The sequence below is a fragment of the Acipenser ruthenus genome, chromosome 1 (assembly GCF_902713425.1).
Source record: "Acipenser ruthenus chromosome 1, fAciRut3.2 maternal haplotype, whole genome shotgun sequence".
Taxonomy (NCBI): Eukaryota; Metazoa; Chordata; class Actinopteri; order Acipenseriformes; family Acipenseridae; genus Acipenser; species Acipenser ruthenus.
In genome coordinates this window covers 20,778,058-20,801,636 of record NC_081189.1, presented here as the reverse complement: position 1 = coordinate 20,801,636, position 23,579 = coordinate 20,778,058, and the positions used below count along the sequence as shown (strand labels likewise).

The 23,579-nt window shown below is 36.6% G+C and overlaps 1 protein-coding gene across 2 annotated transcripts in view; it reads right to left on the bottom strand.

Annotated features, from left to right (window-relative positions):
* Positions 1–23,579, bottom strand: part of LOC117973179 (tyrosine-protein kinase Fer-like) — a 96,719-nt gene that overhangs the window by 38,256 nt on the left and 34,884 nt on the right. For both annotated transcript variants that reach the window (XM_059021219.1, XM_059021225.1), the window contains 5 exons: positions 23,215–23,337; positions 22,526–22,718; positions 13,328–13,423; positions 10,717–10,920; positions 9,329–9,451 (listed from right to left, as the gene is read on the bottom strand). In XM_059021219.1, the coding sequence (XP_058877202.1) occupies positions 9,329–9,451; positions 10,717–10,920; positions 13,328–13,423; positions 22,526–22,718; positions 23,215–23,337 (739 nt within the window). The remainder of the gene's footprint in view (positions 1–9,328; positions 9,452–10,716; positions 10,921–13,327; positions 13,424–22,525; positions 22,719–23,214; positions 23,338–23,579) is intronic.

Genomic DNA, 23,579 nt, shown 5'->3' with positions numbered 1-23,579 from the left:
TTCAAATGAAGCTACAATCGTGACCCCTTTCCAAAGTTGTCTAAGCCTTTTATAATATACAAGATATCACATTATTTTTACATACAATTCCCCATTTATACAGTTGAGTTTTTACTGGAGAAATCTAGGTAAAGTACCTTGCTCAAGGGTACAGCAGCAGTGTCCCCCACTTGGGATTGAACCCACAACCCTCCGGTCAAGAGTCCAGAGCCCAGAGCCCTAACCACTACTCCACACTGCTGCCCATATAGTGACAGGGCAGAGGCCCTGCACACTGGGAAAATGTGTGTTTTGACAAAGTGTTGTTTACTGTATTAATGTAATTAAGCACACCTGCTAGTAATCAAGGCAGGTGTATTTAAGCAGGTCTGTAAGGTGTGTCAGGGTCTGTGTTAAGGCTAAGGTCTGAGACGAGGCCTGTGTGGTTCAGACCTGGAAAGGGATGTGTTTCATTCTTGTAAATTATTGGTTTTGGTTGCTGGATAAACGGCTGAGCTGTCTAGTTGTAGTTAGAACTTGGGTAAAGTTTAGCAAGCACTCCTTGGAGAAGTTAGGCTTTTGTTTGTTTTTGTTTTGCATGTAAATAAATATACAGGCACCGTCCTGTTTACACCTCATCAGTTGTGTGATTACTTCTTTTACACTCAAGACAGGGAAAGGGTCCCTGAAAGTGGCAAGCTTACCCGTTTGCCACAATATGTATATATCTTATTTTACAAAGGGCTCAGAAGTATTTATATTATGAATAATAAAGACATTTCTGTGAATGGTTCACCAGTTTGTGACTGTGTTTTTGATACAATTCACAACTCTGCTGCACCTTTTCAAAAAAGAAAATGGTAGTGAGCACTAAAGAAGAATCCACTATCATCAAGGCAAAAATACAAAAAAAGCTTTTAGTAGTACTCAATTTTTTCCAACCTATTACAGGAATGAGGGGCAATCAAATCGGTCAAAAAAAACAAAACAGCAATACACATTCTAAAGTTGATGCCTCGATATGTGGGATATTTACGAAATATCACTTCTGATACAACATTGCAGTTTTAAGAACACTGTGACTGGTTCTCCTTTATGTCATGCCATGGCATCATTAAACACAAACAATCAACACTAATTTGACTACATCTCTAAAAGCACAGCTACTTTGTATTCATATTCTTCAAGGCGGTGGGACATAACACTACAAACACATTTTTGAAGAATGGGATTTGTTTTTTATTATTATTTCATGCCAATAAAAATCTTGATCTTCAAAGCAGGTCAAGGGTAGATGCACCAGATGTACAGCTCAGGAACATAAACATGCTTAGTATCAATTGACACTTATGTTAATTTATTTTGCCATGTATTTTAGTACTTAAAGTGAGGGACAGATTGATAGCTATAACTTGCAATCCCACATCATTCATTCATCGGTCTCTCTCAAGCAGAGACTAGATATTGGTTTTGTGATTTTGTATTTGGAACTTACAAATGAGAACACATGACAGTGCTTTGTGTGTGTGTGTATATATATATATATATATATATATATATATATATATATATATATATATATATACACACACAGTACTGTGCAAAAGTTTTAGGCAGGTGTGAAAAAATGCTGTAAAGTAAGAATGCTTTCAAAAATAGACATGTTAATAGTTTATATTTATTAATTAATAAAATGCAAAGTGAATGAACAGAAGAAAAATCTACATCAAATCAATATTTGGTGTGACCACCCTTTGCCTTCAAAACAGCATCAATTTGATTTGATTTAGATTTTTCTTCTGTTCACTCACTTTGCATTTAGTTAATTGATAAATATAATCTATTAACATGTCTATTTTTGAAAGCATTCTTACTTTACAGCATTTTTTCACACCTGCCTAAAACTTTTGCACAGTACTGTATATATATATATATATATATATATATATATATATATATATATATATATATATATATATATATATAAACAAACAGTCAAACAGTACTTGATTCAGTCAAGCAGTTATAAAAATAAATAAAAAAGTAGGGCAAGCCGTGAAAGCAATCCTGTAGAGAAAATGCATGGTGCCACAGCATTTGGTCTATAATTGCAACCTTTTCTGTAAAATGTAGAAATCAGCCCATAAAATCAGCCAATAAAGCAGCACTGGAAGGAACAAAGGCAAAAATAATAGGACACCTACTGCTCAGTGCATTTACAGTAAAAGGAGCTTTGCTCAAAATGCCTTCTCCTCCACTAGCTTACCTTCTGTTAACAATCAGCAACAACAAAAAAGACCAACTGTACTGACGATGAAATGCCATATTTATAAATGGACCCAAGGCGTTATTTTTTTCTGATACTGTCATATTACAAAAAGGTTTTGCTGGTTTGACTCAAATACAAACATGGTTCTTTCTACAAAAATCTTACAGCAGCTAAATTACAGTCCAAATGTTATTTAATTACATATACCATATTTTGTATCAATAGTCTATGTATTTTTAAATCAAATAACCATGACATTACAAAATGAGTCAATTCATTTTATTTTGTATGTACCTTTTGAGTAACTCGATTTTTTTATATTAAATGGAAGCAACAAATCCAAATAAAAGCATGGCTTGTCACAATTCACTTTCAGTTCATTGCCTTACATAACATGTAGCAGTTTGGTTTCACTATTTTTTTTTCTCTTATTTTAGTTTGGGATTAAGAAAAGGATGATTCATTTTATAAAAGGCATTCAGTATTTTAATAACATTTCATAACAAAATAATAATAATAAATCAACACACTCAGTGACAATGACTGCACTTTGAAGTTATTTTGATGTTAAATCTTTGATCACCTTTCTAAAATCGATTAACATTCTGTCATTTGCAAACACAGTGCTCTATGTGTTGTATTATACATTTTGGCCAAGAAAGGGCATTTAGTACAGTTTCTGCTCACATAAATACTGTCGCTGGATTTTTTTCTGGACCAATATGTTTATCCATATTATACATTACACAAATTCACACTACTATTGTACTCCATTCACAATGTCCAGTGAGTAGACACAGCTGGACTAACAGATTTTAGTCAGGGCCATGCAACTGAAAAGCCACAGGTTATTGTGGCTCACGCAAGTAGCCCCCCCCCCCCCCCCTTTTTTTTTTTTTTTTTTAACTGCTTGGTAGGCGCAAGGAAGAAATGATTAAGGTTCAGAAATCAAGAGGACCTGGAACTGGCAATAAAGGGGGTCTCGCTGAAAACAGCTTTAGATTCCAACGTGTTCAGAAGGTATGGTGTGCCAAAGAAAGCGTGAGACAGAGAAGGAGACAAAAGGTCAAGGCTGATAAAATCTGAATCTTCCCTTTAAATGGGATAGACAGAAAAATATTCCCTGCACAAAAACAACAAAATATTAACAGGAAACACAGTTTAGGGGTATGCTGTACCCCAATATATATATATATATATATATATATATATATATATATATATATATATATATATATATATATATATATATATATATATATATATATATATAATGTATTTTTAAAATCACCAGCTACAATAGCCATACAGTACATTACATTTTATAACATTTTCTAATATGAAACTGCTTCAAGATCTTTATCTCCTTGCGCCTTCCAATAGCGATTTTCATCTCAGAGGGTTTGTGAGAAATTTCTGTAACAGCCTTAGCATGCCTCCTACTTGTAGAGGTAATGAAATAGCTATTTCTCTCTATTCAAAGCCTTCAGGAAGAAAAGCAGGGGCTGAATTAGATCTGCTGTAAAACTACAGGTTAAGGGTCCAAGCTATTGTCGTCTGTTTTTTTTACTGTTGTTAGATTTGTAGCTATGACTCTTTAACTATAAGAGATTACAGGTACATGTCACACATTAAATGAATGTGCACACACTAGGCTTTCATTAAAAAAAGTGAAATAGTCTGAAACTCACCCTGTTCAATATAGATAACAAAAAACAGAGAAAAAGATGGGATGCTTTTTAGAAATAGCTCATATCTGACAGTGCAAAATGAAACTTCAACATGTAGGGAATATGGAAGAAAAAAATTGGACAAATTATGGCCACATATACAAAAGGGACACTTTAAAAAAATAAAATAAATAAATAAAAAAATTCTTCATCCCAGGCACCCTGATCATGTGCACCGTGGCTTGAATATCCAGCAAGGTGGCAACCAGGGCAACATAAACACAAAAAAACAAATATATATTTATTGGAAAATAGGTCCTTGTGCCTTCCATGTCGCCATTTCTCTTATTTTGTAAAGATTTTGTGTGAAAATGTTTGTTTACTGCACCGAGGTAGGTCTGTCTTCAGCCCAGCAGCAACATTCCAAAACACTCACATTCAAGGCTATCTCCTAATATGGTCATCTACCAGAAATACACAAGTAGGACCTTGTTTTAAAAGCCTGAATCTTTAACTACAGTAGATATTTTAGTCTGGCCACATCAATATATTTTTTGCCTTTCAGTCTCATTTAAGTGTGCCATTACAGAAGAAAAAAATGCTTCCAATATGTATGAAATTGCTTTCTGTTTGTGTATCAGCGCACTACTCGCATCTCCAGGATGATATGGAAGAGGAAAGCAACGCCTGTTGACACACTAATAATAACCTGTGGAACACAGAGCAGTTTCTCCTCTGAGATTGTGAATAAAAATAAATGACTTTCAACTACAACACATGACTTATTGCTATTTCAGACTGAAATGCTTTTGGCAATCATAACTTTCTCTTCTCTCAGTAAACTGACAGAAAACTTCTGCAGGCTCAAAAGTCGAAGTAAATCATGTTTATATCAGACACAGCATTGCAGTGCTCTGCTTTCTGTGTTACAGCATTGCCACGTTCCTTAAACTGCATCTAAATGACATGTAAACCATGTAAGCCATCTTCACAAAGCGTCTCATCCTTGGAGTAACATTAAAATGGTGCCTGTGGTCTGGGTCCTATTCCGACAGGTTGACTGCTCTGCTTGCTTAAAAGGTTACAAAACACTAGCGGTGTTTAGAAGAAACACATTTACTGTATCCGGTGTTGTCAGTATCGTACAGTTATACATATTTAATACACGGTAATCCTAACTGTTCTGTTATATTTATTCACACATCAGTAGCTATGGAATGAACATGTTTCTCAAGCTTCAGTTGCCAGAAGAAAGAGCTTCACAGTGTATCCAGATCATGCTTCCTCCTGCAACAATGCTCATTTTCTGTTCCCACCGTAGCCATTAATTTCAAATCAGGTCATCAGCATAGCTGCAAGAAGGAGCGGGATCTGGATACACTGCTGTATGACACACACAAGACTACAATCCAATTCTAATGTCTGATCATCTATTAAAATAAATCAACAGTGTGTTTTTTTTTTTTTCTACCATTATAACTTGTACTGTATGTGAATTCCTTTGCATCACCAACGAAAGGTCAAAGTATTGAAGTTGAAGTTTATTAGCTGTGCCTGAGATGGTAATTCGTTATTAAAGCCCTCGGGATGTAGGTTTTTTTATACTCCAGTTACTGCATCAATAATACATTGTTCAGTTTCAGGTTCAGTTTCATCCTAAGGTAATACATACATATAAATGTGAAAAAAAGACTAAAATAAGCGGATAATCTCTTTAGTCATCATTAGTTTCTTGGAACTTTTCAAGCAGTAATTTGAATTGTGTGGCTCAAAAGTCAAGTATGTTGTACTAGAAATGTAACACATGTGATACAGACATTTTATTAAGCAGGGAAGTGTAATAGACCTTCATGTTGTCAACAGCTGATAGGTTACAGGCATATGTTAAAATTGTAATATATAAAGAACGTTTGTCTGTCTGTCTGTTCCTTTATGCATTCGGACCCCGCAGGAGCCAGTGCAACCAATCTTTGCATGGCCTCCTCTTTCATCCAGGGGAAGGTCGAGGGCTATGTTTGGATCCAAAATATTGACCCCCGGGGTACTTTATTTAGTAAGCCCATTGCTGGATCACTACAATAGCCATGTATCTCAAATTGAAGAAACCCCAAAAAACTAAAAAATAAATGAAAAAAAAACAAAAATGTAAAAAAATTTAAAAATGGCAAAAACCAAAAAATTGTTAAAAAAAAGGGAAAGGGGTCCGAGTGTATTGTGCGACACCCAAGATCGGTAACTTATAGGAAACCATGAGGCTACCGTTCCCCAAATTGTCATGCATGAAATATTGAATTTCCCCAGGCAACGCTGGGTACTTCAGCTAGTACATTATAAAAGAGACCAACGCTTCAGCTATGAAGTCTGCAAATGCCGCAGAAACTATACTTCTGAAATTCTGAAACCCACTTCAGGAGTAAAACTGCATCAGTGCCTACAATGTGAAGAAAGAGATGAGAATTGTCATAGCCAAAAAAGACCTGCAGTGAGACTCCAGCAATGCTTTGTGAAGAATTCAGGGGCACAATCTCTTGTGAGGACTCATTTGTCCACAGCGATGGACTGACATATGAAATGGAAAAGGCAGTAAAAGCTCTGGTGCCAGTGATGGTACTGGTATCAGTAAACGGTCAGGGTCCTGGATGATTCTAGGCCAATGTGTCTGGAGGCCATAGCGTAGTGTGGATAGTAGCCATCATGCACTTAGCAAAAAGCTAAACGCTGTCATAATGATTTTTGCAAGGATGTAAGGAGCAGAGTCAAGCCCCTCATACAATTCTCCTGCAGTTTGCAAAACACAGATGGGAAACAGAGCGGCTGGCGCTGACACTGAACATTTCTGGGCTAGAGACATAGAAATCTGGTGCCACTTGGAAGTATAGTTCCTGCACTGAAGACTTGTCAGAAGACACAGACCAAGGCAATGCAGATTGGCTGGCATCAATAAAGAAACAGTTCTGCAAAAACCTACTCAGTCCAGCACTCAAATCTGGATGGACCCCATAAATCCCGGCTTCTCAGGACTCCAAATTAGAATATCCTCAACTTCTGAGAATTCTGCCGATTCCCAAACCACTAAAAGAGGTATCTTGTCTATGGTTGTAGGGAAAACCTCACAATGCTATATCTTCTTAAGAGTAGCCGTGGCAAAACGCTTTCACGACTGGATGCTAGGTAGTGAAAATGCATTAGTAAGGGGTACTGATCCCTGAAAGATCATTTTAATATGCATAGCTCTCTTGTTATGTTATGGCTCAATAACTCACAAATTAAATGAATTCACTGCTGGACCATACTGACAATACATTTTAGAAGAACTGTACAGTAGTTTTATTGAACTCTAAATATCTAATTATCGATCTTCAATTCTGATATGTAACAAAGCAGTGTAGAAAGTATTGTCTCACAGCTTCAGTATTGTTTTTGGCAGCTTACTTAAATAATATACATAATAATGAAGCTGTGTACTTACTGTTCATAAGCCACTTCTCTCACGTGATTTTTTAAGAATATATTCTGTGGTAGATAGGTACTATGCAGGTGTATTTTCTTTATGATGCAGTAGCAATACGGTACGATCTTGGCAAAACCGAACATGCAACACCATTGTTTTGTTTAGCACTGGGACAAATTACGCAGCTTGAATTAAAACGTATTCTATACACATCACAAAATTTATAAAATGATAGTATAGAAACTACCATGCAAATGAAACCACTGCATTAATGAGGCGTGAAATAAATAAAAACCATGCATTACTAAACTTTCTTCAAATTATTGTTCAAACTATTTTCTTGGAGGGATCTGCTGTTTGCACAAAATCTCACCCGGAGTTTATGCTGTACTGTAATCCTAGAGTTTATACACATGCTGCCGTAGTATTGCTTAGTGCCAATTGGTTGAAATGCTAAATGCCAGCACCCGCACGGCAATTGGCTGCAACAGTTGCTGCATCACTGACTTGCTCATTCATAAACTAAAATTATCAGGGAAACAAACAAACAAAACTCCAAAACGCCAGTGTGGCTCACCGCTGGACAAACGGTGAATAAAAAAACGTGCCGATACCGTGAACTCGGTAATCATGGTATAGAAAAATGGTTGCGGCTTCAAAACCATGGCAGTTTATACGCGGTTTACCATGAAACCGGTATACCATGAGATATGTCATCTGTAGTACAAAACTAAACCAACCAGTCCACCAGGGACAATTTTCCAACAAAAGTTTAACACATACCAAAAGGCAAGCTCAAAGTCACTACTTATTCAGTTAGAATTAGAAATGAAATTTCTAAATTAATCTGGATGAATACATATTTTACATTTACAGAGATTATCAGATGCCAATAACACTACATATACAAAATGTTAGGGTTTCTGCAACATCAAATAAATAAAAAAAAATACATGTTACAATAATTGTGGTTAAGATAATAAGCAGGTTCAAGCCCAAATAAACTCAAATGTAAGCATGCAATGACTTTCACTGAACTGTTCGTGCCGATGCCAGCAGTTGCTTGATTTGCAATGGAAAAAAAGACCTGTGACTTTCTAAAAAGAAAAGAGAGAACAAAGCACAAACAATAACAACAAATAAAAAATGCTGTTACTGCAGGACCTTCTACAGGGGTTTTAAACACATTGATTGAGAGAGCCAGAGTCGACAGTAGGGTTTTATATTCTAATCACAAGAAACAATATTGGTGGAGGGTATTTATAAATTCAGGTTGGAGGTTGGATATGCCTGCCAAGTATGACCCACTTGTTTTGATAAATATTTTAAGGAAACCTCTACCAAGCGTCAACATGCAAAGCATAACACTGAGGTCTATTTAGTTTAAACAGCAGGGGGATATGAATAATGATATTTTCTAATACTATTTGAGGTTGTTTTGATCCGCTGCCACAGACCAGAGGTTCACTACAAACCCATACTGAATTAGGAATTTTGGTTCAGCCCTCTGATTGGGTGAGTTCATCCAATAACAATGCAAGGAACTTGTAGTCCAATACTTTAGACATTCTGTCTCCTGCAAACACCTACAGTTAATCATATCAGTGCTCACTGTAAAATGAAAACCAAAAAAACAAACCATATCAACCACAATTACTGGGAAGTTTATCAGAGGGTCAAGGGGCATCGCTGCAAACAGCCTACACTAAGCTTACTATAGGAGACTATTATCTCTTAAGGTTCACTGTATCAAGGTATTTAATATGCAAGAGGTACAAAGAGGAATAAAGCATCCAGTGCTTCTACATGAATTCACTTGTTGGAGGGTAGTGTATTTTTAATTGTGTTGGAGGCTCATCTACAGTTCTTGAACCATATACTCTAATAGTACACCGCTCAAGTAATGTACAAATTAGTTGTTGAATGTTGCTTTTGACATCAAATAATCTACTACCATACCTTGACAACAGGATTCAGTAGCACCACGCCCGACTTCTTTGTAATAACTTGCTTTGTTGTGTAATGATGTTCTATGAGCTGAGGAATCGTTGGAAAGCCAGTGCCTTCAAATCGATACTGATTCTGAGGAATTTGAGTATAGAAAAAAAAAAAAACTGTTTAACATTGATAAGAAAAAAAAGATATTTTCAGTTGCAAAACAACAACGGATCAGCCAGAAGTAACATTTGTGGGGTTTCATTGTAGAACAAAGGAAGAATTCCAATGAATGGGTCATTATATATCAAGATCAGAGTTATCAAACATTTATAATGGGTTACGTATTTAATATATTTGAACAACACCCATGTTTTTTTAAACATTACAAGCTTTACTATCAACACAGTATTTCTGTTACAGCCTTTTGTTGTTCTAGGTAAAGCTTGTATTTACTGGCCAGCATGTTTACAACTGAAGTGCTAATATAAAGCATATTCTGTAGCAATACTGACCTATTCTCTACTGCCAATGCATACAAGCGACTAATGGAATGAGGTCATACTCTTCCCACAGTGCTTTGGGCCTCAGTAACTTTAGTGACGGCAGCATTTCAGTAATTGTAAAAGTCAAGCGATCAAAGTTTAAGGGCCTGATTCATAAAAGTTATCCATGGTAAGATTCAACTGTATTATGGTTCACCTGTATTTAGCAAACACCTGTAAATAATACCTTCCTAATTTTATATGCAACTTTTTCTGAATTGTATTTATTTTTGTGATCAAAATAGAAAATGTATGTTTGCTTAACATTTTTTTTTTGTGTGTGTGTGTTAATGTGTTTGTGTACAAACTCTTGACATTATGTACGACTTTCAAAGCACTGTCAACATGTTTTTGATGGATATTAAACTATTGAACTCTTTGAGGTTGTATAATACCTCCAGGCCAGTGCCTCTGCAAAAACAATGACTATGATGATACAGATGGTATAATACAGCTGTACTGGTGTTCTTACGACATCAACACTGGCCTAATGTGTTTTCCAGATACATGTTTATTGTGCAGAAGTTTTTTTATAATAAAAATTAACAAAGCTTTGATATTTCTGTACCTCAGTAAAAGTGTCTTTAGGACTAATCTGCCTTTGTTTGGCAAGCCTCTGGATTCCATCAACCACCTTGTTTTAAGGAGTCGTGGTTGATGTAATCCAGGGTGATTCCCCAGCGCTATAAAATGTTCCAGTCCAGTTCAGCTAATTGTCAATTTATTGTGAACTTTTTAACACTTTTTTAACACTGCATGGTTGACAATGATACCATTTCAATTATTTCCATAAAACACAATAATACAGAAATATAAAAACATTATTATTCTGATCATGCACCTCCTTGTATCTTGTCCATTACTTACATCTGCGTACTGTATGATAAAGTGTCTTCGCTGTCCCTCTGAAAAAACAGAGAGGACATATTCACCCGGTTTGCCATGGCTTTCTCGGACCAAAAAGTCTCCCTGTTGCTTCAACAGCTCCTGAGCTTCTATTCTTGGGATTGCACCATGGTACCAATCCTGGTCTCCTAATGGTTTCTCGCTGGTTGGTATCACATCAAAGAACTGTGGGGAAAAAGTCAACACTGCATTTGCGTAGTACATTACATCTTGTTTCTTCTTACAAGGATCCTCTCCTGACATAAAGACAATAACTGAATATCGAAAGCAGTTTCACTTACATTAAAAAAACACAACAAAAGAAAACAACACACAACAGTAACTTTAACCATTGTTTGAGATCTTCTTGTATTCTACACGATTCAAAACTAAATGAGATACATCCTTAGAAAACAACAGACATTTTGGAGCAGATGACTGTACATAAAAAAGGACTGCCATGCCAGTTATATTTTAGTTGTCAACAAATTAGTGTACAACAAAATAGGGGTTTGCTTGTATACCACTGCCACAGTCCGGACCTCGAGAGGAAAACAAAGTCATATTAATAATAGAGCTCTACCAAAACTGTTACACGGGCGGCCTGACAGAAATTAATTGAGAGAAATAAGAAATATGTATCATGTGTTTTGCCTTGAACAACAGAACATTAACATAGCAGCTCTTAACCTCCTTTTTATACAGTTTTTGACAGCCAGAAGTAAATAGCCCAGTTTAGGTGTGCACAAACTAAGCTGCCAAACAGAGATCTCAATCTAAAGTCACAAGGTGTTGCTTTAGATTTGGGAAGGGAGTCAGAGTTGGGGGATACAGATGCAGGTAGGTCACTCCAAAGTACCCCACACTATCCAACACTGGCCCAATTTACAATGGAAATGTTATGTATAGTAATCAATGTTTAGTTCTTTATTTCTGTTATGGGAATGTAATAAAGAAGAAACCGAACTCTGAGTTTCTTTTATTATTTTATTTTATTTGAAGTGTTTATATGCAAGTCAAATTTGACGGTTTTAACTTGCTTGTTCAGCTAGAAAATGCATAAGTAAACTTCAGTAATGATATTACTTTATGAAAATGTGTCTTTTGCCACTTTGTTTATTGTGTAATACAGTATGCTTCACCATGTCGGGTAAAACACAAGCTGCTGTATTTTGTACTGTCTCTGGTAAATGAAAACTGTTACTTGTGCTATGTCAATGGCATGGAAAATATACAAGCAGTGTGTGTAGCTAATGCAATAAACAGTTAAGTGAATAACTGCATGTAGCAGCACGCCCTAACTTGTCATGCTCAATCCAAACACGATTTGATTTATTCCAGGATGTTAACTGTTATGCTAAATCTCATTACGAACCCTGATCTAAATGATACACAACTAATTAGAAGACTCTTGCAGCGCATCACTAATGCAACACAGTTTCTAACAAGCTCTTGACTTTAAACAGATCAGCTGGAAAAAAAATGTCTTTCTATAATAGGTGAAAAAAGCAAACAAGAACATTCATTATTAGCATGTCTTGGTTACAGTTACCCAAACTAGATGGTCTAATACAACCATTAGCAGTATTCGTGCTGCATTTAGTCTTCAAAACCAATACAAGCAAAGCAAGAAAATGTATTGAAAACCAGACTGTGAATTACCTCTGGCTGCAGATTGTGTTTGCTTACATATTGTCTGCTGAAAGCATGCATGTTCAATTCAGTGCTGCCCAAGTGTAGAGAAGTGAGAGTCTATACACTTAAAAAAATGAAAACATTTGAACATGCAATACATTCCGCACAGAATCATGGGTGACGTGCTATATAGCAACACATACACTGTACTACTCATATTTATTGTTTTCACTTTAAAAACATGTCTGTACCACAGCTCTGTTGATATTAGGGTTAAGAGGTTAACCTCCCTTAGCGTTTACAAGACACACATTGCTTTACCTTTACTGTATCCCTTGATTATTTTGAGAAACATTTTATTTCCCAGCCATTTATAAGGATGTGTGGACAAATATATCAAGAAATGACTGCAATACATAACAGATGGGATACAGTAAAGGTAGTGTGCTTCTTGTCAACACTAGAGTCTTCTGTAACTATTCAACCCCAAGTCTAACACCAACTGACGAATGTTTCAGCCATATGTCTTCTTCAGTGGAGATTCAACTGATGCGTTTCTTATTTATATGGCGGTGTATTTCCTAACCGCTCCAACTGCAGGCCAAATATTAAATGGCCAACAACCACCTTCTGTACAGCACTACAGCAATATGCAAAATAATGTCATCATTATAAAATGTGCACTCATGAGTTTCTAATTGAGAATACCATGGCAATTGTGCAAGCTACATTACTAGCAATTAGAAACAGTAAAAGATGTTCCTTCAAAATGATGCCCTTTTGGCTTTACAAAATCAGGGAAACCAAAATGACTCATCAAGCTGAAATGTTCCAGTCACTTTAGCCAATCACTGAATTCGTTCAGCTGTGAATGGAAGCTACTGGGATTTTTAAAACACAGCCTAAAACATAACGTTACTTCAGATACATACTTTCAGAAAAATGGTCAGATACTTACTGAGGAGGAGCCCAAGACTGATTTTGGAGACCGAATAATCCCAGCAATAGAATGCCGCAAGGTGTCCAACTTCGAGGTCTTGTCTTTTCCTTTATCCTGGAGAGAAAAAAACAAAATAATGATGTCATGAGGTTATTTACCTGATTTTAAATGTAACATAGACCATATATAGGGCATCTGTAACCCTCTGCTGATCCATATAGTAGCAGGAGACCAGAAGCTTGAAAAGGGGAAGGATGAAGCTTGTGTATCTGAAGCTAGAACTACACAAACTAGTAAGACAACAATGTCTGGTTTCTGGGAAAGCATATTCACCAAGTTATATTATTTTGGTGAAAAATTGAACAGGATTGTTGGATTCAGCAGCGTTTTCAATAAAAGAAGTTCGATTTATCCTCATATGCCACAATCATTTATTATTATTATTATTATTATTATTATTATTATTATTATTATTTATTTCTTAGCAGACGCCCTTATCCAGGGCGACTTACAATTGTTACAAGTTATCACATTATTTTTACATACAATTACCCATTTATACAGTTGGGTCTTTACTGGAGCAATCTAGGTAAAGTACCTTGCTCAAGGGTACAGCAGCAGTGTCCCCCACCTGGGATTGAACCCACAACCCTCCGGTCCAGAGCCCTAACCACTACTTCACACTGCTTATTACAAGCATGGCAATTCAAAATGCATGTAATTTGTGCTCAAACAAATACAGGTCGCCACCACTTACAACGGGCGCGTTTGTGTTAACGTGATTCACCCACAGTAAGTGATGGACGGTATAAACACCCACACAATAACCCGACATTCAAAATGTCCCCCAATCACTAGTACAGTCATCAAAACAAACAAGTGTGTATGCGGTTAGAAATCTTTATTAAGACACTCATTACACTAAAAATACATTACTAATAGTGTAAGTAATCACATGGAAAAAATGCAATGAACCACTGACGCATGCGCACATCTCAAAATAATCCCAATAGTGCTTAATGCAGCATGCGAACTGCGTTTGATACCTTATGAGCACGTTTAAGAGCACGTTCTGAATTGAAGAAAAAACTAATTTTATATATCAAACAAATTATTTAAGCCGAGTTTCCTGTTTCTTATGTTTGTTTGTGTTAAGTTTGTTTTTAGGTGTGTAACCCTTTAAAAAAGACAATCCTGTTTTTTAGTTGATGTGCTCACGTTTTGAAAACAGGATATAGTTACTGCTAAGGGATTGGCTGGTGAAAGGAAACAGCTGAAGAAACAGGAGTAGAGCATACGAGAGAGGGTGCACAGGTTGTGGATTTGTTGTTTTTCTTGATCTATAGCTATTGTATGTTTTAAATACATTTGTTAATCAGGTTCTTAGAAAAAGAAAAACTTGGAATAAAATGGTTAAATAATACTTAATGTGTTGTGTTTGCCTACGAGACTGACCATGAGTGGTATCTATAGGGTTTGTTGTATCTTAATATAAAATAAACTTGATTATACTGCGTTTGTATTTTTAGCAGTATTAGTAATAAAAAGTATGTCTCTGCGAGCGTACATGTTTTTTTTTTTTTTAATTCCATGATATCGCGATATGGAAATTATTATTGCTATCGAACGAAATCATATCAAAATATCAATATTGGTGCCCACCCCTAACAAAACCTATGAATGTAATAAAAAGTGCAAAAAAGTAATGCAAGTGCAGAAATGTACAGTACAGTTAGGCTGCATTACTGCAAATTGTTTCCAGTGAAGAACTCTGTGATATGCATCTAGATGATCTTTTTTTGCAAGTATGGATGGCAAATCTTGTCAGCGTTTTCTAAAAAATCCCAGTTCAGTTCTATATCCAGATGCTGCTCCATATTAGCAGTGTTACAAGTGCAGCATGCACGCACGCTCATGTCATCGGTGTCTTTCAGGCAGAGCGTCCTGGTCGCTAAGGTGACACAGCTGAGAATTCTTCCTCTGACATCCACTCTGGTGTTGTCAGAGTTTCAGTTTCGGTTGTATTTTCGTCAGCACTCTCCTCCTCAACCACAGAAACCCCAGTTTTTTTGAAGCAACGTTGCATTGTTTACTGACTGACTGAGTAACAAACATACATTAGCAAGCGCACAGTATCCAAGACATTTTTAGACTGATTGGTGGATTAGTAAGAGCCATTACTACAGTATAAGCAGTGCATTTGTTATTTAAATCTATGTGAATGGCACATAATGAGATCCAAACAGCTGAGTTTGCCCAAAACATATGGCGTGCTTAACATGGTATAAACAATGCCTTTGTTATTGAAATAAATGGGAATGGCAAACGGCAAAAGCTATTTGTCCGATATAAACGGCTGCCTGAAATAACCCTGTACAGTGTAAGTGGTGGATACTGTACAGTGTAAGTGGTGGATACTGTACAGTGTAAGTGGTGGATACTGTAAATCAGTGGTTGGCAATTAAATTTGACGGTGGGCCAAATGACCCGCGGGCAGCCACAGAGCGGGCCACTTGCAATACAACCCACCTCCCATGCAAAGCAAGCGCTTCCCGCAATCGACGAAGCAGCAACTAGTTGTATATTTGCAGGCATTGTCGTTGCTGAAAACTGAATTCATTAACAAAGCAAATCTGGAATCATTCTGGTCCTCCTATATATGTCCAGACAGCTACCGCTGGCTCTGTTTGTGTTCTCCATGTTTGGATCTACTTACACATGTGAAGCGGCTTATTCCACAATGAATGCAATATTAAAAACAGATGCACGAAACAGGCTGACACAAGAATCTTTGGAGGACTGCCTACGTATCGCCTATCACACCTGGAGTTCTAAAGCTGATAGCAGAACGAAAGTACAATTTTTCTCATTAGAATTTGTCATAACACAATGAAGCATTAAAAGAAATGTATGCTACTTTTGAATTGTGTTTTATGTAATTCTGCATTCCTGTCTATCATATGAAGATTCCAGTACCATAGTGAGGCATAAATGCATCATCGCAATCAGCAAGTACTGTACTTTGGGATTCATATTGCAAAACACTTAATTTTCTGCTTACTCTCAACATATATATGAAGGTCATACGGAGAAATCACCCATGACAGCCGCCTTGCGGTAATATTAAAGTGAAGTTCCGCTCTCGCTCAGCCCTTGATACAGCTCTGCCAGGAGGCATCCGCGGATTTAGCCCATGGGCCGCCATTTGACAACCATTGCTGTAAACAGATGCTAAAGTACATCACAGAAAATGCATTGCAGTAGCTGTGGTAAAACACCTTTTAGCAAAACTTTGATCATTTTTTTCCCCATTCTGAATAACCATCAGTTGAACAAATGTTTAAATGTAATATATTACTACATAACTAAATTAAATAATAAAAACAGTCCTCCTTCTAGCTCCATTGCAGTTCAAAACTGGGCATGTTGGCTCAGAATTACAAGCCTTGCAAGATAACAAACCGGGCCTCCCTCTTGTCTGTTGACAGGTCGAGTTTTACATCCAGGGGTTAAATGGCTCATTAAAAACTGCTCACGGCGTCACCATGGATACAGAGGCCTCTTTTCGCTTGCGGGCCTACCAGGACTCATTTCACGCAGCTCAGGTAATGACAAGATAAAGGGGCTTCTTCAGATAAATGAGTCGTGGGGATTAACAGCAGCTAAATGACTGCTTCTAGAACTTACAACTAGAACAATGTGTGCATTCTGATGAGATTCCCACCAGCACACGCTTGAAAAGGGTTTTAACTCTCACATTGCATCAGCTCAGTAACAACAGGTTAGTTTGGCTTTTGGGTTTCGAGCCATCATCTTTATTAACAGGGTTACAAATCTCTTTTACAAAACACTTTCAGTGGAGTCCTGGGTGTTATTCTTATATAAAAGAATAACATATGGTGAAATCTATCTGTGAATAATCAACATAAAACTGTATTGGTCCTTTTTATCTGAACATTGTGATATATATATATAGATATATATATATATATATATATATATATATATATATATATATATATATATATATATATATATATATATATATATATTGCTACCTCTATACACATACAAAATGTTCTTTTATCACAAACAAGATAATATTACGTTTCCAGTTTCATTTCACAGCTGACCTGCATACGCCATTTCGGCTCTTTTTTTGTGAAATACACACATTACAAAACCCTGTATAGCTCTGCAACTATACAAGCAATTTCAATTCTGAATTCTGATATAACATCCTTGTAAAATTGTGCAGCTCATATATACTCTAATGTTTTTCTACATAGTTTAGAAAAAATAGTACATTTGCATGTTTTACAAATATTATTTATTATTATACAATCTTTAATATTTTTTGGGAGGCATGGCTTATATGTGAAAAAATATAACACATCCCACAACCAAACATATTATATCATTGGAAAGGTCTACTTAATGCTTTTCTGTTGATATGTTGGGTTTTAATTTCTGATTTATGGTTACCGTACTACAAGCGTTAACACAAAGTTGTCATATATTCACACCCAAATGTGGTCATTCCATGTAGGCAGAATAGGGTTAACTAAAAATGAAAACACTGTAAAATTATTAATGGAATAAAATATTACAAACAAGGGTTATTTCGAAAACTTAACCTCTGTATTTCACTTTATTTATCGGTTTTGAAGATGTAGAGGAAACAAAATCAATTGTTAAAAAAAAAAAATTGTATTTTAAAACACAAAAAAAAGGGAAGTCTCAAAAAGAGGTGAGCAACTTTTACACCCATGCGACCTATACAATGATTTTTACGGTATGTTCCCATAACAATAATTGCACATTTCACCCGAGCTAAATAACTTGCACAGAAAAAGTAATGTGTGATTTTAATTGTATAATCCTGTTAAGAAAAGAAAATCACTTTAAAAATCAATAGGTTTTAGAATTGGATGTTTTTAAGTGCAAGTATTTCTGACTGTACTGGTAGCTTTATCATAACTGATGAAAGCATTCGACTGAATGTTATTAAGAACTGATTTGAGCATTTGTCATCACCATATATATAATATTATATATATATATTAACACAGTGTCTGTATTTGTAGTGCAGAAATCCAAATAAAGTATTTGGAGGCCAAAAAGTATTTACGGTAAAAAACAAAACAAAACACACGCACACACACAACACCCCGAAGGGTATCAAAAGAAAAACCTAACTCCACTCGGACTACTAGCTAAACACAGTTTTGCCTGACTGCGGTTGGAAATGCTAAGCCGTTTATCCAACAAAACAAAATAAACAGAAAACACACACTGATCGATACTGGTCGCAGTTTCCAAGTGACAAATGTTGTTCTGACTTACACAGGTTATCTGACAGCTTGTACTCCTACAGGGTTACTTTTCTCCAACAAATAATTCTCCTTTTCCTCAATTATTAACTGTTTTCCTTTCACCCAGTCGGCACACAGGTCTCCAAACCATCTCATACTCGCCAACAACAAGCACAGACAAAGAACCCCTTAAAATATGTTCCTTGTTTACCAGATTGGAGTCAGCTTAATTTCAGCTGCTCCTACGAGTGGTAACTCTTTACTTTAGGGATACGTTATAAGTGATTATAAAACAATCTATAAACATGTTATTAATTATACTAGTAACATTTACACAATAGGATTACAAATACGACTCTTAAACACTTCTGCCATTTTTTTTGTTTGTCTGACTGTGTTCAGGTCTGTCTGTCTGCATTTATATGTCTGTCTTTATAAATCTCTCACCAACTGTAATAAAGTTATTATACACCTTTGCCATTTTTTTTCTGCTATTGTTTATAACCACTTATAACGGATCCCTAAACTAAAGTGTTACTCAATGAGCTAATTAACCCTCTGAGAGACAAGGTCAAATGCCTCCTGACCCCTAGTGGACATTTCTAATATTGACATTTCTTTGGCAATTATTTTTCTTTATTCTTAAACTGATGTATGTGTTTAATAACGCCTTTCCACGCAAATTATATATATAAATGCTGCTTGGACCATTAAAAAGGGGGGGTTGTTATAAGAAGGGTTCACTATAGTGAAGTTAGACTAATATCAAACTGTTAATATAAATATAAAGAGAAAACACAGTGGTAGCATATAGTAAGACAGGAAATCTGTAGCAACTGTGGAGTGTATGAGTGTAAGAACCTGATCGCTTACACACATGTATATGACCAATGACATTGGTACATTGTATTGTATACATTTATAAGGCTGTTGTAGGTATTTTCTTAACTAGATTATTGTAAAATAATCTTCAGATGAGTTATTGGAGTTACCCTGCGCACCTGTATTTTCAACCTGCCTCTATGAAACCTGGTTAGCTATAACATCTCACAAGACTTCAACTTCCCAACAAGAGCATAACAAGCCCTCATGTGGTCAGACGGAGCACTGTGGTTTTAAAGAGACCACAACTATTTTTTTTATATTGCACACTGGTACTGGAACTATTTTTATGAAAAGACATCTAGTAATTAGCACATTAGGAAAGATAGTAAAACAACAAGGCACTTAAAAATAATAAATACAAAATCAACTTGTGCAGAAAACTACAGAAATGACTGCAAAGCAACAATTTGGATAGTTGGATTGGAATCAGATTGCTATTCCCAGCCTCTCTCAGGAACTTCAGAAATCCAGTGAACTATTTGAAATAATTAATCTTTCCCTTAAGAATAAGATGTTTTTCATGTACCATCTCAAAGTTGTGCATCTATGCACATGAAAAAAATCCCAAAAAATCCTGAAAAATGCAGTTCTTTCTTGGAACTACAATTTAAGAACATTAAGCTTAAAACAACACTCCTAATTCATCTGCCAGTTAACCATTAAAATAGGTTGCTCTCTAAGTTCAAGCTTGGCATTGGTGTCTGCTGTGCTGTGCAGCAATGCTCACATTGGCAGTCTTTTGTCAATTGCTCTTGTGCATTGAGTAGCCAATTCACTTAGTAAATGGGCTGGGGTTACAGAAGACAGATACTGACAATTATGCAATCATATCCATCAGCACCTTATTTAGGTTATCATGCTCTTAATTAGGTACAATAAATATTTCAATTAGAAAACTACATTAATCCTTTAATAATGTTTGACATTTTTCTATATATAATTGAAAAGACAACTCGATTTTAAGCGTCCACACCAGGATGCCACAAAAAGATCTACCAGAAGTGGACATTTCTCATTGCTAGCTGCATAACAATGCAATTCCCAGGACAATGCCAGCATTCATGTTCCTGCAGGTTATTGAAATGTTTAGGTTGTAATTAGCTGCAGTGCTTTACAGCTACAGTATAAAAAAAAAAAAAAAAAAAAAAAAAAAAAATCCAATATGAAAAAGAATAGACATCACATCTTCACTAACTCCATAATAATGACAATGAGTGATTCAGAGGTACAGTATTTCAAGTATTAACAGTAGCAGCACATCTTGCTGGGTTTAAACCTATTAAACAGAACATTGCACCACGTCATTGTCTACTTTAGTTTTACAGTTTTTTTTAGGAATTTGACAAATGCCAGATGACAATGCAAACTGATCAAAATGACTTGCAACTAATGAAGGAGCTTGTTTGTCATCTACCCCATAATAAATAATTCAAAAAGCAATAGGTGACAGAAATTATAGAGATTCACAGGTGACCTGTCTGCAGCTCAGCACAACACAGTAAACTGTTTTATAATTAAAGAATAAGATGTCTCCAAAGAGATTTACAGCAATGGATTACATGTCAGGCCAGGAGAGAGACTCCTTGGCTAGGTTACAGCACAAGATAGTATTTTATTGATTGGTCAGAGCTTGCATAATTTGAGTTTAATTCATCTTCCCCCCTCCTCTGATCTCTCTATCTCCATTCCTCTGGAATCTACTATGCTCTCTCCCTCCACCTCAGCCAAGAACCACCGAGTAACCCTGGACCCCTGCCTCTCCTACTCCCAGCACATCTCCACTCTAGCACGCACCTGCCGATTCTTCCCGAGCAATATACAAAGAATCCAACCCTTCCTCAACAACTACTCCACGCAACTCCTCGCCAGGCCCTGGTACTCTCCCACCTAGACTACTGCAACTCCCTCCTGGCTGGCCTCCCTGCGTCCGCCACCCGTCCGCTCCAGCTCATCCAGAACTCTGCTGCTCTGCCTCGCTTCTACCACGCTACTCCATTGCTTCGCTCACTCTACTGGCTCCCCATCACCGCTCGCATCCAGTTCAAGACTCTTGTACTCGTCTACCGATGCCTTGACCAGACTACACCCAGCTACCTCCAGACCCTCATCTCTCCCTACACCCCCACCCGACCTCTCCGCTCCACCTGCACTAGAAGACTGGCTGTACCTCCTCTCCTCTCCCCTGCCTCCAGAGCCCGCTCCTTCTCCACCCTCACCCCGCAGTGGTGGAACGACCTTCCAAAGGATGTCAGGACTGCCCAGTCCCTGACCACCTTCTGGCGCCTCCTCAAGACACACCTCTTCAAACACCACCTGTTAAACTCAACTCTTCCCTTCTGGACAATATAGCACTCTGCCCTTAATGCACTTTAACTTGCACTTATCTGCTCCCTATTTTACTGTATTTAATCTTGCACTTGACCCAATCTGTAGTATTTTGTATTTCACTTGCGCTCATATCTAAACCTGATTACCTGCTCTTGAACAGCCCCTATGTCAAATTGTACTGTTTTGTATTTGCGCTTATTAGGACTTAAGTCATTGTATTTCATATCTTGCTCTTAATTGTACTGTAATTCTTGGTATGTATTTTTTGTATACAACTGTAAGTCGTCCTGGGTAAGGGCTAATAATAATAATAATAATAATAATAATAATAATAATAATAATAATAATAAATCAAGTGATTTAAAATTCATGGAAGCAACATTTGCAACGTTAGAAAACCTCTGAAACTGATAAGTATCATTTTGTGTATTAGTGTCACAATATTGCTCAATTTAATGCTGAAATAAAATGCATTGGTGTTTGATTACAACATTCTTCAACAGTCAAGCCATTCAAAAGATAAACAACCCTGATGACTTTTCAGTGTGTTTATATTGCAGGTGGTATAAAACTATAGGCATACACAAACCATGGGCATCAACAGGCAGAGGCACACGCATTTACCACAGCGTCTCACTGCTCGATGTGTGAAGCATGGTGTTTTGAATGCTTTAAGGAATGCACGTACCACGGAAGCAACAGATCTGACATCATCCTCTTCGTAATTTACTACAGGAGGGGGCTCTTTACCATCATTCTCTTGCATCTTCTTATCCAGTAACTCTTTCTGAGCGGCCAGCTTAGCCTCTGTGCATCTCAGCAATTGCAATGTCTGCTTTAACTCTTCCAATGCCTGCTTCTGGCTAAGCAGCAAGACAACGCTGGCAGACAGAAAAAAATCAAAAAATAAATAGAGACAAAGGATTATATACACATGCTTACTTAAGAGAGCATTGAAGGCTTCATATTTTGGGGGATAAAATCTTGTCCAGAATTGAATTACTGTGGTCCACACTAATACTGTTTCGTTTTAAATGCTCTGCCTGTGGAATGCATGATTCCACAATGGACTCAAAGGTGCAGGAACAAAGTTGTTTTTGTGTAGGCCACTAAACCCTAGAATTTCTTTGGAATTTAAAATGTTGTCAGGTTTATCAATTCTCTGTACTTCTTTTTTAAAACAAGCTAAATCTCAAACATAGAAAATCTGGTTAACTTTATTGCAGTAATAGCAGACCACCACTAGATAGCAAAACAACATGTATTAAATGAAGTCCACATGGTCATGTTAATTCAAAAACATAAAACCCCAGGCTGCTTAACTTTCTGAGCCACTGAAGTGAAATGATACACAAACCCATTTTGCATGATACATACTCGGATTTACTTTCACACGATTTGGCAGATTCTTCAATTTTCCTTTCTAAGTCATGCATCAGTTCTTCTTTGTTAAGTAGTGTCTGTTGAGTTTGGGCTAGGTCATCTGTTGCTGTTTTCAACCTATCAAAAAATATAGAACATTTCAGCATTAACAAACCATCTACACAAGATGTTTTTTTTTTTTTTTTTTTAAATCTTTTTATTTTCTCCCTTTCCCATATACGTCCAATGGAGACTAATTAGAAATACATGCCATAATATAGCAGGGGCAAACCGGGGGTCAGTTATCACAGTGCTTGAATTTTGCAGAAGTGCCAATAGCAGTTTTACATGCACTGCTCACCACTCTAGCTGACAGATAT